Genomic DNA, 17,024 nt, shown 5'->3' on the forward strand with positions numbered 1-17,024 from the left:
AACCTACCAAAATGTTTTTCTCTCCCACACTCCACTGGCATTAGCCCCTCCCCCTCCCACCACACAAGATCCTGGTTCAGCTGTTCCACCTTGTGGTCAGAATTGATATGTGGCTGTTCTTGGGTCATCTAATTTCTCTTTTCCTTGGTAAAATTAAACCTAAACATTAAGCCTTTTTGTTTTGAATCAGAAACTTTACATCCAAGCAATTTCTAACTTGTGACGTACGCCACAGCATTAAATATATAGACCGGCACCACAAACACAAACCTGCTGATTGACACGTTGCAATTGGACAACATAACTGAAAGCCTCAAATGTTTTGTTTAAGTATTCACTTCTTGCAGCAGAGGAACTAAAACAATTTCATAATTCCATGTTTTTATTGCCTCGCGTTCAGACGGTTGCAGACCGAGGGAGAATGCAGAGTGTGCAGTAATTAGCACTTCTGTGATTTCTTTTGCACGTTTCTTGTTTATTGTAAACACTTCCTTCACTTGAAAAGTTTTAAATGTGTGAACCACAGCAGAGTATTAGTATGCAACATAAATAACTGGTACCCTGGTGTGATGGTGTTCAGTAAGCATGTTATTAATGAGAACTGTTGAGGCGTTCTCTCCCATGATGCACTAGTGGAGGAAGGCGATAAGGAGACTCCCATCTCTCCAAAGCTCCACTCGCAGACTACCAAGTTTGGTCTCATTAAATCTTTTAACTTGTAAATTGAACCGCGACTTGAAAATCACATTTCACTGTCGACGTTGTTGCTTTTTATGCTGTAATGATCTTCTCCGTCTGGATTTTTCCCTCCTCATTCCAACATTTGACGGATGGCTGCACATTTAAGAAGACACTCTCGGGGAACGAGAGACGGAAGGAAAAAAAGGGTTAAATCTGAAATAAAAAAACATGACACACAAATTAAGAATTGATTGGTTTAATTATTAAAATTGTAAATCTCATACAATTCCCTGCAGAAAGAATCCACACACACGCACGTCATGATACACACTGTTGGGCTGTAACAAAACCACCATTTAAATCGTCCGTTTGAGGGAGAATTACAAACTACGAGACCCGATAACCAGAAACGTAGAGATGGAGTAACGAGGCAACCAGGAAAATATGAAAAAGAATATTGAATGTGAATAGTGCGATTCCCAGGCGGAGAGACGAGGCCGCGATGTGCCTTTACCCAGAAGTCCCCACACTGAGAGGAGGACTCAGAACTCCTCCTCGGCGTTGCGACTCCTGCTGCACTTGAGTTGCTTCAGGCGCTCGACGCACTCCTCCACCGTGCGCTCGCCGTGCACTTTGTTATCGCGGGTGCGCACGTTCACGGTGTCGCTCGTCCTCTCCTTCTCTCCCACCACTGAAACACGCAGAGGAGAACAGAACAATCAATATGGAGCAGGCCAGCGAGGGAGCGATGACGAGTAAAGAGAGGGGGCGTGGCCACTGACCCAGGATGAAGTTGTACTGCGCCAGCTGTGCGTTCCTGATCTTCTTGTTCATGGTGCAGCCGGGGACCAAGTCCACGTCGCTCATGAAGCCGCTGCTGTGGAACTCCTGCTGGACCTGCAGCATGAACCCAACAGACGGCGAGGGTCATGGCAGCACGGTTACAACATGTATTCGTTTCCTTTTATTAAAATATAGATGTCTTTTTGGAAAGCTCAGTTGAGTCTACTTTACAAACTCAAGGTCTCTCCTATATCTTTTCACAGAAAAGAGTACATTATACTAGTATTAACATACTATCAACATTACTGCAGTTTCCATGTGTGTATCTGTGGACTTTGCCACACAAATGAAAACAAATACAAGTTTGTGTTTTAAAAAGAAAGCTCTCTGGGCATCTTGCTGTGGAAAGCTATCCTTTCATTCTCTTCTTCTTTGTTGAGCACAATGCGAACAAACCACAAAGCAACGGCATGAGCTGGGGAAACTAACGTTCTTTTTTATGAAGCGTGAACTTCGGATGAAGCCGTTCAGATCTCTTACTCTCCAGATGTGTGCGTGTCAGACGTAACCTGCGCTGCGTCGCCTCTGATCTGACATTCGGAGCGAGGACATCAACCGGCTGGTGTTTACCTTGCGAGCGTATTCCTCACAGGTCGGCCCCACGGGAACGACCATCACCTGGCGAGGAGAGAGCCACAGCGGCCTGAAACAGAACGCGGAACATTGAGCCCGTCAGCAGAGCAGGAAGCGGTTCCCAAGATCTCTGAAGATCATGACCGGCGCTCCGGGGGAACACTGAAGCAGAACCTGACGGTCACAAACCATTTGCCTCCGTAGTTCTCGGTCAGGATGGCGATCATCCTCTCCACTGAGCCCAGGATGGCTCTGTGGATGATCACAGGTCTCTTCTTGTCGTCGCCATCTTGGCTACAACGTCATCAGAAGAGGGGGCGGAGGAAAGAACATAGATCATCTGGAGGAATTAGTAAATGCTCTGTTTTTCTAGATTCATTGTTGATTTTTATAATCAGTAAAAAGTAATATTTTAACTTAAAACACAGATCAACAGCGGGAAAACTACATCTGCAGCCTCTGGGGCAGCTTGAGCTGTAGTGGTCATGTAGTTCCATTCAGTCCTATTTTCTGCTTTCACGTCGGCAATTAATGTCATTTAAACATTGACCGATTTCTCCAGTATTTAAAAAAACTATTTCCTAAACTTCTATCATTTATTACAATATGTTGATACAAAATATATTCTACTTCTCTCCTGGTATTCCTTACACACACACACACACAAGGAGGGAGCTACCTGACGAAGGAGAGGTTGAAGCGGATCGGGAGCTGGAAGTCCAGCTGGATGGTGGCACACTGATGGTAGCGGCCGATGGCGTCCTTGATCTCGATGTCGATCTGCGGAAGAAGGAGAAAAGAACAAAGGCGGTCAGACGTTCCCACCGTCCGACAGTTAAAAAACTTTTTTTTAAAGTACACCATTGCCGCCGGCTCACCTTCGGCCCGTAGAATGCGCCGTCGCCGGGGTTGAGGACCCACTTCTCCCCAAATTCATTCAAGCTGTTCTCCAGTTGCTGAAAAGAAAAAGGGAAACAAACAATTAGTGCGTCGTTCCTGTAGCAATGGCGGAGCGGCCGGTAGGTAAACAGAACTAATCGCTCGACTGCCAAATGTTAACGTCTCGATAATATTTAATGGTTGCTTGAGGGAGTTAATGAGGTGCATCACGCAGCAAGGTCTGTTCTCGTGACGTTCACAGGGTGTGTGTGTATGTCTGCACAAAAGTTGAGAATATATATACATATATATATAAAGTCTGTGATACATTTAGGGAATGTTTTCCCGACAGGTCAAACCAAACAGCATAACCATGATGATGTTGTTTTTTCTTCCACAGATATAAACACGCTGAGTTCTCAGGCCTGTCGATTGGGTTTAATATGTAAACAGCTACTCTGGCCACTGGATTGATTGATAATAAAATGACCCGTCATCAGTAATGTTCCTGAAAAAAGAATAAAGCTACAGCGTGTATGATTTGTTGTTTTTTGAGCCAATCAATATGATAACAAATTAAACAATCAATGAAGGGGGAGCCGACATGTGGTTGGTGACCTTTGGGCTTCTAAAATCTTTCAATCTTGACAATAAAAAGTTCCATTAAACAGGATTATAGTTAAAACTACAGACAGACAGCGTTTCTATCCAATATAGAAAACACACGGCAGTAGAGACTCATTATCACTCCGTTTAACTTGTTATTACTTTGTTCGAGGTCGTTTTAAACGCTTCCTGCTCTCCAGATAGGAGCTCGCTGCTGAACCCGAGCCGGTCCACAGAGAGGCTATGTAATGTTCTCTCAGTCCACAAATCAAATGTTCATTCGCTGCCCCTCAAAGACGGTTCCAGTCTCTGTAATGTTACAGATCATCGTCTGTCTCGATTCTCTCCAAACAACCACGGGACAGACACCCAGAGGCCTCGCGCTTACCTTCTCTGCCTCCTCCCAGATGGCCGGCTCCCCCAGAAACTTCTCCGGCCTGGTGGAGAGGTTGAGTTTGAAAGTGAAGCCGAACACCTCGTACACGGCCCGCAGGAAGTCCAGGCAGCCCTTGATCTCCTCCTCGATCTGGGAGGGGTTAAAATCAACAAAATGCAAGATAATTAGCAGCTGCTAGTTGGATGTCATCGCTGCTGGTTCAGGTATAAAAGAATGAGACGATGAGATGCTCGTCCTATTGGAGATATGACACGAGCCAGAGTTGTCATTGACAAATTCACTTTGACTAGGGATGCCTTTACTAAACTTTGTAACGTGACGGCAACCGTGCAATTCCACGTGTTCGGCTGTGAACACACACGCGGCACAACGGAACACAAAACAAGCGCCTCCGTGTTCTCACCGCGAGCTTCCATCTGCATAAAAAGGATTGGAGTACGAGGCGAGCGCAGAGACTCTCCTCAGGTAACGGCACAAGCAGAACTTTCTAGCAGCTCTGTGTGTGTGTGTGTGTGGGGGGGGGATTTTCATCTCAACATTGTGTGACTTTGAAGTCTCTTGTTTTCTTCCTGGAAACAATTCTGAGGTAGTTTCCTCGATAAGAGTATATTGTATATTTGTGCTTCCACATTCAGTCCGGGAGGCAGACACAGTCACCTCGTTTAACAGTACAGGGTTTTTCCTGCATAGAGAAAATTTGGGCGCGCGCCTAAGCCGTTTTCCCGAACGCCTATGACAAATCCCGAGCGCCTAAGGCAAAAAAAAGTCTGCGATGAAAAAAAAAGAGCATGTCAGCGAATATGTTCTCAATAGTATGTTTCAAGTAGGCTACAGCCGAACCCTCGTTCTGTTTTGATCAATAGTAATAGAGTTGATAAGCGTGTGTTCTTGTCTGATCAATACGCAACTGTGAGGTGCGCGAATGGACAGAGCGACACAGAGCGTGGGAGCACCGAAAACCCATTTTGACCAAGGAAAAACCCTGGAGTAGACTTAAGACTTTCCTCTTCAATAGTCTTATAGTTTGGGCTGAATCAGGTTCACCTGGTCCAGCCCCTAGATATGCTGCTATAGGCTTATAGGCTGCTGGGGGACATTTAGGATACACCGAGAACCTCTCTCCTCTTTTCTCTCTACTCATGGATGAACTTTCATCTCTCCATTGCACATTACTAACCCTGCTTCCTCCCCGGAGTCCTTGTGACTTCACGTCTCATAGGGTCCATTGGACCTGGCTGGGTCTGATTAATCCTGCCATGGCCCCATTTCTATTCTATTTTCTTGGGGAGTTTTTCCGGTGACAACTACAGTAGAAATACTATAAATGATGGATAAATAAAATAAACAAAAAACAGAAACGTCTGCGATAATATTTTAACATAATAATAAGCAACAATAACTCTACAATAACTCGTAACAACACTTTGGCCCGTTCATGTGTCCTGCACTGGGCTGCAGAGCTTTATATAAAGGCAGCACATCGGACAGCCGTCACCGCCTTGTTCCGCCACATTGTGGCGATGGCGTCGTAAACGGAATGCTCAAAGCGTCTCCCCAGATAAACTTCAGCACACAGCTCAGACACGAGTCCTGGTCCAGCGGGCTTGATGGACATCGCTGACGCGGCTAAATAAACTCGCATTCATATTTTAATTCACTGACTGCCATTTTGACTTGTGCGACACCAAAATGTGTGAATGAGCCGGACGACGTCGCTCACCTGGTCCATGGTGCAGAAGATGTGGGCGTCGTCCTGCTGGAAGCGGCGGACGCGGGTGAGGCCCGTCAGGGCTCCCGACAGCTCGTTCCTGTGCAGGACGCCGAAGTCGGCCATGCGAATGGGCAACTCTCTCCAGGAGCGCGGCCGGTGATCGAACATCAGACTGCAAACACAAACGGGCATTGTGGGATTTTTTTTTTTAAACTGACACAAACCCCACGATACGATAATCGATCCGTTTTGATTTAATAAGGTGATATGTTTTCACTGTTCATTTGTATTGCTGTACGATGGTTGTCATGAAAGCTCGTCATTAAGGTTGTGCAACCTGAACAGTTTCAGTCAGCGGCTTTACCCAAAAGGAGGAAAAACACTCCCTCTGGTGGACAGAAAAGGCAATTGTTACCTAAAATGTTTCATATTATGGTCTCAGGGTCTTCACGATTATTTATCTGAAAACTGGTGCACACCAAAATCTAGTGATCCAAGATATTTAGGATCATAAAAAATGTAAGGAAGCAATAAGTAAAATATCACGAGACCCTCAGGTCTTTTTCCTATATAAAAAAAAGAAGCTCCCACACTGCAGAATGAAGGCACTTGGTTTTAACAAATATATGTTGGTTCTCCCATTTTCAATCTCTTCTCAGCAATTCAGGGAACACACACAAAAACACTTTCCTGCAAATATTTCAGAATCTGTGTTGTAGAAAAAAAAAAGTTTTAAAAAGTGTGGCGGAAAATAAAGAAAAACTCACCAGTGTCCCGGGCAGTTCATGGGTTTGAGGGCGAAGGTCTCCTTCTCGACCTCGAAGGAGAACATGTTCTCGCTGTAGTGCTGCCAGTGGCCGGAGGTCTGCCACAGCTTGCTGTTGTAGATGTTGGGCGTCACCACCTCCTGGAATCCCCTCTTCCGGTACTCACTCTGCCAGAGGACCAAGAGACACCAATGAGCATCTCGAGCCACTCGGCCTCATCGCGCTCACAACGAATAAACAGCCGCTTAGAGCCGTGAACCCGGCAGAGTGGCTCCACTTCTACCGCCGAGACGGTTTAAGAATCACGATATGAAAAAGTGAATTTGGGGTTTTTAAATGAAAGGAAAATCTGGTCATGTTTAGATATTTAAATCAGACAAACGTCTGATTTAAATATTTTTTTATTCCCCAAAAATTCGATGGCGATTATAAAATAAAACAGGGCGATATAATAATTAAATCCTGACTGTCATTGACGCGCGCTTCATGGTTTTGCTGCATCTGCAGGCCGATTTCTTTAATAAACCCATCGCATCACAGGAATCCATTTCATCACATCAAAGTGAAATTGATTCCATTGTGACCAAGAGAGTCAGATCGATTTTGTGGCCTGGGTGCGAGGGAGATTTTATTCAACGGTGTCAGAATTATGTTTTGATTTACTCCAAACACACCCCTTTGAACTCAGTGTCTCTTTCAACTGGCAAAAAGGAAAAAAAGCTGTACTGAGCAAGCATTAAATCAAGACGGCAATATCCGTTGACAGCGTTATTGTCGGAGGAAGAGTGGTGGCGATATGAAATTACATTTGATTGCATGCACATGTTTTAAAATGCATGTGCAGAGCCCCTGGTTTCTACAATGTGATCATTAGCACACAAAGCTGCATCATCGGCATAACAACCGATCCATTCCTACTCCTCTGTATGAATCAACACGGCGGTTAAAATTGGAGCAATTTGTCTTGCGAATATAGAAAAGCCGCCATCATTGAGCGGGCCAGGACTAAAAAAGGTCCAGCTAAGTTCTCCCCAGGACTCCTTGCCAATTTAAAACCGCCTTCTTTTCCGCTTTTCTCGCCTTTTCCAAGCTCAGCGTGAGATCGCAGCAATTATCCGCCGCTGGTCACTCGGGTCTGGCTTACCCTGATGAACTCGATCAGGGTGTTGTAGATGTAGGCCCCGTTAGGGAGGAAGAAGCAGCTCCCTGGACTCAGGTCATGGAAGAAGAACAGGTCCTGATCCTGAATTTTAAAAAAAAACGTGTTTGTTAGCATGATGGGAATGAAAAAGGGTCCAACTGTTTTTACTTAGTTAATGCGACAACACTGTCAAACCTGTTATTGTTACATGGAATTAATGGCATCAACAACACACACAACCTCAACTGCTAAATTACCGGTGAACTGTGGAGTTAGATTATTTTACCAGAATGCCATGGGTTCATTTTCTATTCTCAAATGGTAGTAATATTCTATAATGCCACACTCGGAATTTTTCAAGATTGACGTGTGACTGAACAACAACACCTTTCGAACAATTAGTGATACTTTCTGAAGCACGTTTAGGAATGTCGATAAAAATAAAGGAATTAAGCTTTTGTCGTTGGAGGATAGCGGTTCTCATGCACCAGGAGTTCTGTATTGCCCACTGTTTAGACAACGGTGCAGCCACTTCAAACCCTTCACCTGGATTAAGTAACAAACTAAATAATCTGTGACCTTCCTTTACAGTTTTAGAGTCACTATGGAAATAAAGCTTCGGCATTCTCCGCTCGTACCCGGCCCAGTTTGCGGTGATCTCGGTTCTTGGCCTCCTCCTGAAACTTCTCCCACTCTTTGAGCATCTTGGGGTCGGGGAAGGAGATCCCATAGATCCTCTGGAGGGTTTCCATGTCCGCCTTACCCTCCCAGTATGTAGATGAATTCTGAGGGGGAACCAGACACCACAAAAAAAGAATAGTGAGCTTTCGTCAGACTTTTCGAATCCTTCACCGAATCCCTGGAGAATAAAACGTAGCAGAATTACGATGGCAGCTGTTCATATTTCACACCATCATTAATCTCTCACACAGTTTCTAGCTGCGCTGGTACGGATAATATAGGTCACTCCGGGTGTTCTCCACCACTGTATAAGTGCGGAGGACCCATGTTATGTCGATTGTGGATCGGTGTGGATTTCGGAAAGTAGCCCAACTGATAAATATTTAGAAAAATGACCTGACAAAAATTGATTGTTTTGAGATTTGTGAACATGTTTCTTCTTTACGTTGTACTCTCTGGGCCACCGTACAATGTGCTTACCTATGGGACACAGACCCCAGTACTCGAAATTATAGCTGGTCTAATTAACAATAAATCCTCATACACACCAACAACTGTTTGATGGGATTAGCGCGAAAAAACAAAACAGCAAAAACACCTGCTCACCTTGTGGATTTTAAGAGCCTTGATTTTTCCTGTATGTCTCACATGGGGCCCACGACACAAGTCGATTAAGGGACCACACCTGAAATGTAGAATGTTTAGAAGTGTTGAGCATTATTATTATTATTTATTTATTTAAAGGCTGACAGTTTGGGGTAAGGCTAACAATATTTCCGTTTTTAAAGGGTTGCTCTCAGTGCATTTCCAACTTCCCGAACCCGTTGACACTACTGAAGACGCAAATCTCTAAAAACAAAGTCACAAATACTTGACTTGGTTCTTTAACAAGGGTCCATCCTTTTCGACGTACAGCTGGGCTCTAGTTTTTGCCCAAATAGAAGTAAAACCTGGACTTGTTGAGGGGCAATTTTCAGCTACAAGTGTTGTGTGCTAGTGTGTTTTTATTACATCATGACGGGATTAAATCATAACATGTTCACACGTCACATGGGGAATACGCTGCATCAGGTGTCACATAGGGGAATAAGCTGCATCAGACTTTGGCCGCACAGACAATACTCCTCAGTAGAATCAATGTATTTGTGGTTTTGGTGATTACCGTAAATTGGATTTGTTCTTGGCTTCAAAAAAAATATTGAATATTATCCCTGAATTATGACCTGAAGATGAAACCTGACATTCAAGGGGCCAGGACTCACCTGTAAACGGTGGTGGTGGGGGTGGTAACCTTCTCATTCAGAATGCGGCACTTGAACTTGTTGTACTGTCGAGGAGAAGATGCATTTTTACAGTTCGGTTCCTCGGTGAACATTTTCTCACTTTAGTTTTTTTTCTCTTCCAAAAATACCTTGAACATTTCCAAAAGAGTTTCCTTCTTGATCTCCAGCCTCTCGAATGGCTGCTTCTCCTTGATGATTTTCTTGCACAAGGTCTCCAGGCCTGGAAAGTCATTGCTTGACACGCCCCTGTCGAAAAAACATCAGGAGAAAACACATCAAGTCCATTACATCCAATGACAGTCTTACCTTGTCCGACATTAATATGCAAAGTGCATTCAACGCAAAATGTAGGCTGCCAGTGGCCAAACAATAAGCCGTGAGTCCGAACCAGTTTGTTCACATATGAAGTCTTTGACTTGCAGAAACTGATAACCTCAGCCGGGCGCGGGCTAACGCTAACTCTTTGGCTTCTGGGCTTGCGCAAAGTCAAAATATCCTTCGTCTCCAGGAATGTCATTAGCATAAGATGACTTCATTAAGGAGACTGTTGAATTAATTAGACAGCAATGCTCGCGCTCTCCTGCAGCCCGAAGCGGGGAGAAACGCATCCGTTTCAGGGAAAGGTCAAGTGGAAAAGTCGATAACGGAGAGGAAGTGGAAAAGGTTTTTCTAAAGAGGCGCCTTAACGCGTCCTAGCAGCAATCTTTGCCTCTGTGTTTTCAATAGATTTTAGGTTTCTAATCCCGTGGGCGAATATGGGAAGATATATATGTGGAATTATTATTTTTATTTATTGATTTTTTTTTAAGACCTCTTCTGCGACTGGTTTCAGGGTGAGAATCAGACCGCCGGTTGTTGAGCCTTGGAGCACACACCAAAACAACACAGAGCCGAATGGAAAACTTGAGTAGGCAGACAGATGGAAACCAAAAGTGAACTCACTCGCTGTTCTCCAGGAACATGTCGTAGTAGAAGCCACTGTCGATGGGGGGACCGTAGCAGAGGCAGCCTCCGTACACCCGCTCCATGGCTTCACCCAAGATGTGAGCGCTGGAGTGCCAGTAAACCTAAACATGAACAAAAAATGTAATTTGAATGTGAAATAAGAATGCAAAGTATGAATCTGCCGGGGAAATTAGGACTTTTGACCTTCAGGTCTGTGCAGACTTTGAAGCCTTCGAGAACATTTAAACCACAAACTGGGCAAAACCCCCTTTTCTGAATGTTGACAATACATAAAATATAAACGATGTGACAGAACTAGCTGACAATGGGTACTAGGAGTCTTCGGAAGTACTCACTTCTTCTGACCTCTTAAGGTACAGATAGTCTACCCATTGTACAGATTATGAAACTGAAATTGGGGTTTTAGGAACAAGTCTCGTCATACTCTCAGAAGGATCGCTTCTACTTTTATGATGGGACGTGATTGCAGCAGCGCTTTACATCCTCACGTCTCCTCTCCATGTAAATCACAGAGCTTTATTATCGCTTGTAAACGTCTCATTCATCACTTTGACCTTGCCTGGCCCAACGACATACAGATAAGGATGAATGAACTCTGCAAGGTGTGGTGCAGTGTTGAGTGACCTCCACGTTTGGTTAAAGTGTACTCAATAGAACATAGCCTCTAAGATAATACCGTCAGAGAGCAATTCAATGACATTAAATGACGTTGCTAGCGCATCAGAAACATTCTAAAAGCAGTGGCATTTTAGTTTCGGTGCACTCTACGGAGCACATTGGGCATTTAGTAACTAACCCCAATACACCTACGTAGATATCTCATTAAAAACCAGCTGAGCGATTAAACATCTCTCTTGTTCTGCCTGTTTTGTGATATACATCCCTAAAAGGTGCCTAATATTTCTAGACTGAAATAATATCGGCATTATAATGATTATAACTGAGGATTTTTTTAGTTGCCTATTTTGTGGTGCGACCACAGGACTTGGTGCCCTTCGCACAGCGCGTAGTGCGCTATGGGAGCGGCGGCGCAGTATGTATGTATGTATATATAAACACATATCTCAACGGCCTCAAAAAAAGAAAGTATTATTCACACATAAGATGGATGGTTTTATGTCCTTATAGCTCCAACACCAAATCTAAAAGACATCACTATTGCTCACATAAAAAAAGCTCCGACTCTTCAAATCTTTACGTGACCTTGTACTTAAGCACATAAAAGCTTCAAACATACTTTGGCTTTTATAGATGTTTTACCAAAGAATTCTCATTAAATTCTGGCATTTTTTAATGAATGCACAAATAAAAACTGTGTTTGTTGAGTATGCAGAGCTCTTTACATGGATTATTATCACCAACTTCCCAAAACAGAAAATCCTTCATTATTTGTTTTTTTTTAGATAAACATCCTGGCATTTGTAATTATAATTATATATTAAATTCAGCTAAGAGCCATTATAAATTAAACTGGTCATAATTCCCTCTTTAACTTCTGTTTTATTATTGCTGTGGAAATGATTCCCGTAAACATTTATTCCAGCTTCTCGTCAAACTCCTTTTCACAAGATTAACTTCACCAAATAGTCATTTTTAGTGAGTAGCGCTTGACGCATCATAAGAAACCGATCACTCGGCGCACATCTGGATTTTCCTTTGAAACTGAGTGTAGTTGACTGCGCTACTGACGTCAAGGTCAAAATCAATTTCGCCTGGTATATCAGCTCTATTTATTGGCTTAATTATCCTTATCAAAATAATAGTATGAATACCCCGTTATGATATCAGACTAATATACATTGTGCATCCCTAATAAGCACCATTTCAGACAAACCATGAGGTTGACTTACAGCTTGAGCCTCCTCATCATCAAACTTGAGCAACTGAAGGCTGCAGTCTTCCTCCAGTGGTCTGTCCAGGTCCCACACACTGCCGTTCACCTTAGCAATCACCGTGCCGTCGGCGAGGCCTTGACTGGACGGGGAAAGATGTTCCACATCAAACGATAGTGCAGAGGTACGAAGACATCAGCGATAGTCTGGCATAATACTGGGGAAACCCATTTGAACAGATACTTTGCTCCAAAACGTCTGCCGGGACTTTCCCTACAGCTGAAATATTAAACGTGACCTTAAATTGGGTCCGACATAAATAAATAAATATCACAAAAACCATAACACCTTCTGATGCTTTTTATCCAATTGTTGCCCGTGTGCGAGTCAAACCGGAGCTTTACATTATATTTATTTTCCGAAACCCCAAATTAAGATTATTTATTAGCAAGATCCTACTATACTGTGGAATTACAAGCAATATATAATATACCATTACAATCTACAACATTGCATGAAACCTGGGGTGTCTGATTGTTTTTGCCGTCATGTACCGTCACCATTATGATAGATGTAGTTTAAATTACGTTGCTCACTATCATGAATAAAGTACGGAAGCGTGTCTAGAGTTGATTTGGTCAAATAGAACAATGCAGCATCCACTCTTATAATGATGATGGAGCTGCTTAAATTCCCCGGTGTTTACTGAGCAGTCTGGTGTGAGCTTGGGTCATCAACATTTAATCTCTGTTAACACAGTCGCGGCACCAACTGTCTGTTGGACCATGTTGGTGTGGAGAATAATTCTCAGACTATCCAAAGGTTTCCTTGGTATGTTTTTCGTCTTGATGTCTTCGTTGGGCAGACTATGGTTGCTGTGTTTTATTTAAAATCACAGGGTTCATAACTATGGGTATTGTAAAGCCTTTCGAGGCCGTGGCAATGATTTCAAGCTGCGCAAATAAACTTGACAGCTAAGCTTTGGGAATACAATTCATTCACTTTCCCTGTGGCAAAGCGAGGGGGACATTTTTTATTTCTTTTTTAACAGCAAGCCCATAATTGCACCAACCTGATTCCACAGGCCACCTGGTACGGCGTGGTCTTCCAGGACTCGGCGTCCACCTCCTTTCCGTCGGGCAGAGTCACCTTGATGGCTCGGCTGTTCTCCGCAGCCCTTTCTTCCTGCAGAGCGTCGTGCTCCGCTTTCAGCTTAGTGTACAGAGTAAGACGCTCATCGATGTACTCGGGTGCTGGCGTCAGCTGGACGGATACAACAACAAAAAGGTGAGTAAATGGAGAACAGTGCAAAACACTGTTGTATCCAACTTTCATTTGGCTAAATCTGCACAAGTCTTAAAGCTAGGGTTTGTAATCTTGAGAAACTAGAATGAGTAAAATAGATTATATTAATTATCCATATCGCAAAACCCTGCCCAGTGTTGACAACCCCTTTTCCAATGAAAGTAGCTAAATATCTAAACTAAGTATTCTCTTCGTCTCTCCACTTTCTTCGTAGCTGCTCAGCTTGCCCCATCTCCTCGTTCTTTCAGTTTGACTCTTTATGTGTTGCACTTGGAAATCTGTGCAGCAATTTAACACGTTAAATGCTTGACAACGAAAAAACAAAGAAGACATTAGCTTCTACATACATAGCAACTCACCGTTACATTAAATTGTATTTAGCTGATGCTTGTATCCAAAGAGTCATACACCCTAGACACAGCTACAGGGATCAATTCAGGGTTAAGTGTCTTGCTCAAGGACACGTCGACTAGAGCAGGGATTGGACCACTAATCCGATTGAAGGACGGACCTACTAAGCAGTTGCCTCACCTCAGATCTGCCTCCAGACTCCCCAGCTGCACCTTTGGCCTTCTTCTTTCCTCCATCTTTCGCGCCTTCAGTTCCCCCCTGTACAAAAATGTTTTAGTCAACTTTGTTTAGTTTTTCATCAGGAAGAAAGTTGATGACAGACACAACTTCATAGTTAAAAAGGTGGGAAAGAAGCACACACCCTACTATACTTGACTTGATAGCAACATAAACTCCTGACAAGAAATTAGTTATTTTAAAGAGTCCTTTCTTTTTGGTAGTTGTATAGCCTACAATACAGAGCAGTTAGATAATGTGCGGGACCTCACACAAAAAGTGCTGGAGGAAAATCCAGTATACAAGTGATCTAAAAAAAATGATGTTTGAATTAGTTCTCACCACCCTTAAGGCTTTTCCAAATTGTAATGCACACTGGAGTTATTATTATAAACGTGTGTGAGTCGCTCACAAACAAGTGAGTAAGAGAAGAGCGCTTTCGACAAAAATAGATACATTACTCCATCTTATTAAAGAGAACACATGTGTGCATGGTAGGGTGACCAAACGGTCCGGATTTTCAAATGCCGCGCAACCATGTACCCTACTGTACTAACGATGTCCTTCCCGTGCCTTAGCGAGTTCAATAATCATATGGACTTCACCCAGCCAATCAGCAGAGATCACTCTACGTCACTGCTCACGCCTCTGTGGCAATTGACCAATCAGCAGAGACCAGGTGCAAGTTTGATTTTCTCCTTTTTCCGAGTCCCTGAAAAGACGATTTTGCAGCTCGACTCTACAATTTCTGTCCAAACAACTAAACTAACCATGGTAAGTTGATGACACTTACACATATTATGCTTAAATGGTTGTGTGTTGTTAGTGGAGGACTTTGTATTTGATCATACAGTTCATGTGGAAACTAGAATTGATATGAAATTACCAATTATTATTATTATTTTAAATAAGGTCATATAGCTTAGGACTTTGTGATTTGTCAGATTATGAACTTATAACTTATTGCATGTGTTTAATGTTTTAGGAAGTGCCTGCTGCTGCTTTTTTTGGCAAGAGGAGGCAGTCTGCAGTGGAGGTGCTCCAGGACAGTAACAGATGGGCACCATGAAGTCCAAGAGGTGGGACATGAACTGTTTGCCTACTCCTGGTGTCAAATGCCCGTGTCTGAAGGACTTCAGAATCAAGGTCTTTATGGCTGGCAGAAGTCAGATCGAGCGCCAATATTGCAAATAGATAATTAACTATTTGGTGAGTACACTAGTCAGATTTGTTCCCCCTAAACAGAGATACACAATGATAATGTTGTGTCAGGGGCAACCACTCGATATGATGCAATGTGTTCGCTCTGTATTTAATTGAACGAATATAGGCTCCTAATTTACTGAAGGAAGCTCTTAAGCCAAATTGATTTCTAATGCAGCATTTAGATTTTTTTGAATGGGCTAAATATAATACAGATATTTATTGGGTATGATACAATACAGATTTTTGAAAGCTGATGACAGTCTCCCTGCAGGAGATGAACAGGCTCGTTGGTCTCGAATACAGGTGGCCTGCTGGACACGGATGAAGACACTGCACTCAAGTCCCCAATAGACTGAATCACTTTAGAAATTCTTTACTTTTTGAGCCGTTAAATGTAAACCAAATTTGTTTGGTTTTCTTTATGCTTTTAAAACATTAATTTATCTGTTTATTATTTATGTGACCTGTGATTTAATTTAGACATTTTAAGTCCACAAATAATGCCTTGTGGCACTCAGCATTTTTCACCTCAATGGTCAGTTTTTGAACACCACAATGTATTGAATAAATACAAATACTGTGAACAAACGCTTTTTGACTCTTCAAGACTATTCTACTATCATGTAGAATCACACACAGGTGTATTGTAGAGGGGAGCACGCCAAAGTCCTATGCGATTATTCACAGCCTCACAAAATACCGCATCGTGCCCTCCTTTTTGGTGTTATGGATATGAGACCCTAGTGCATGGTGATTCATGCAAGTTTCTAAGTGTTGGCCTAACGCGCGCGGGTGTGTTTGTAAACCGAGCTAAAAGCAGCGACACACTAAATTGTCAGAAAGTTGAATGGCGTTTGGCGTGAGGCGTTCTCCACGTAGGTCTATAAGTTAGCTAAGTTAACTAGCTATATTAGCCAACAACAACACTCGTCGACTGGGCTCGCTCATTCGCAATTGGGCATATTAAACAGTTTACAACTCAAATTAAATTAAGCCCTCTGTTATATTGAGAGTTTCCTTTTTGGAAAACAAGTCGTTATCTAGCATGTTAGCACAGCATTGCTCGTGGCTGTCGTTCAATGAAAGCCTGACACTTGACTACAGGCTAGCCGGCTAGCATGACTTAAATGTAGCCAGTAACAAAGCTGAAGCGTTACCTTTTTCTTCTCGTCCACGCTCAATTTGCTCATTTTCTCATCGACAGTCTGCTCCGCCATAACGAGTGAAACAAGTTACTTCACTCTGAGATAAAGCTATAATAACTTCTGTGATTTCTCATCAGCGAGCAGGGTCGCCGGGTGAGGGCTGATGACGATGCCGGATGTCGCGATTCTGATGCAACATTGCAGGAGGCGGAGCTTTCCCTGACAGGACGACGCTCCGCCGCCCCGCTGATGAAAGGACCTGCTAAACTTGTTTTACGAAGTCAATTGATTAAACCGGCGTTCATTAGTCTTTGGACATCAACACATGTGCCATGACAACTGTAAATTGTAGGGAGCAAAGGAAGATATATGTTCAATAATAAACCATTGGTTGGGAGTGCAGGGTCTAGTAGACGAAATAGAAAAGAGGAGAGGGTGATG

General features: G+C 43.1%; 1 protein-coding gene across 1 annotated transcript; it reads right to left on the reverse strand.

Moving 5' to 3' along the window:
- Positions 1–921: 921 nt before the first annotated feature.
- Positions 922–16,761, reverse strand: tars1 (threonyl-tRNA synthetase 1). The gene is made up of 19 exons (XM_056419722.1): positions 16,596–16,761; positions 14,197–14,274; positions 13,433–13,623; positions 12,379–12,502; positions 10,505–10,629; positions 9,691–9,808; positions 9,542–9,606; positions 8,886–8,964; positions 8,237–8,383; positions 7,602–7,700; positions 6,458–6,624; positions 5,700–5,862; positions 3,971–4,108; positions 2,976–3,053; positions 2,777–2,877; positions 2,287–2,391; positions 2,095–2,167; positions 1,464–1,578; positions 922–1,372 (listed from the first exon to the last, which is right to left on the reverse strand). The coding sequence occupies exons 1-19, from the start codon at positions 16,653–16,655 to the stop codon at positions 1,224–1,226; spliced, it is 2,175 nt and encodes a 724-aa protein (XP_056275697.1). The 5' UTR covers positions 16,656–16,761; the 3' UTR covers positions 922–1,223.
- Positions 16,762–17,024: the final 263 nt, after the last annotated feature.

Source organism: Pseudoliparis swirei, chromosome 7 (assembly GCF_029220125.1).
Source record: "Pseudoliparis swirei isolate HS2019 ecotype Mariana Trench chromosome 7, NWPU_hadal_v1, whole genome shotgun sequence".
Taxonomy (NCBI): domain Eukaryota; kingdom Metazoa; phylum Chordata; class Actinopteri; order Perciformes; family Liparidae; genus Pseudoliparis; species Pseudoliparis swirei.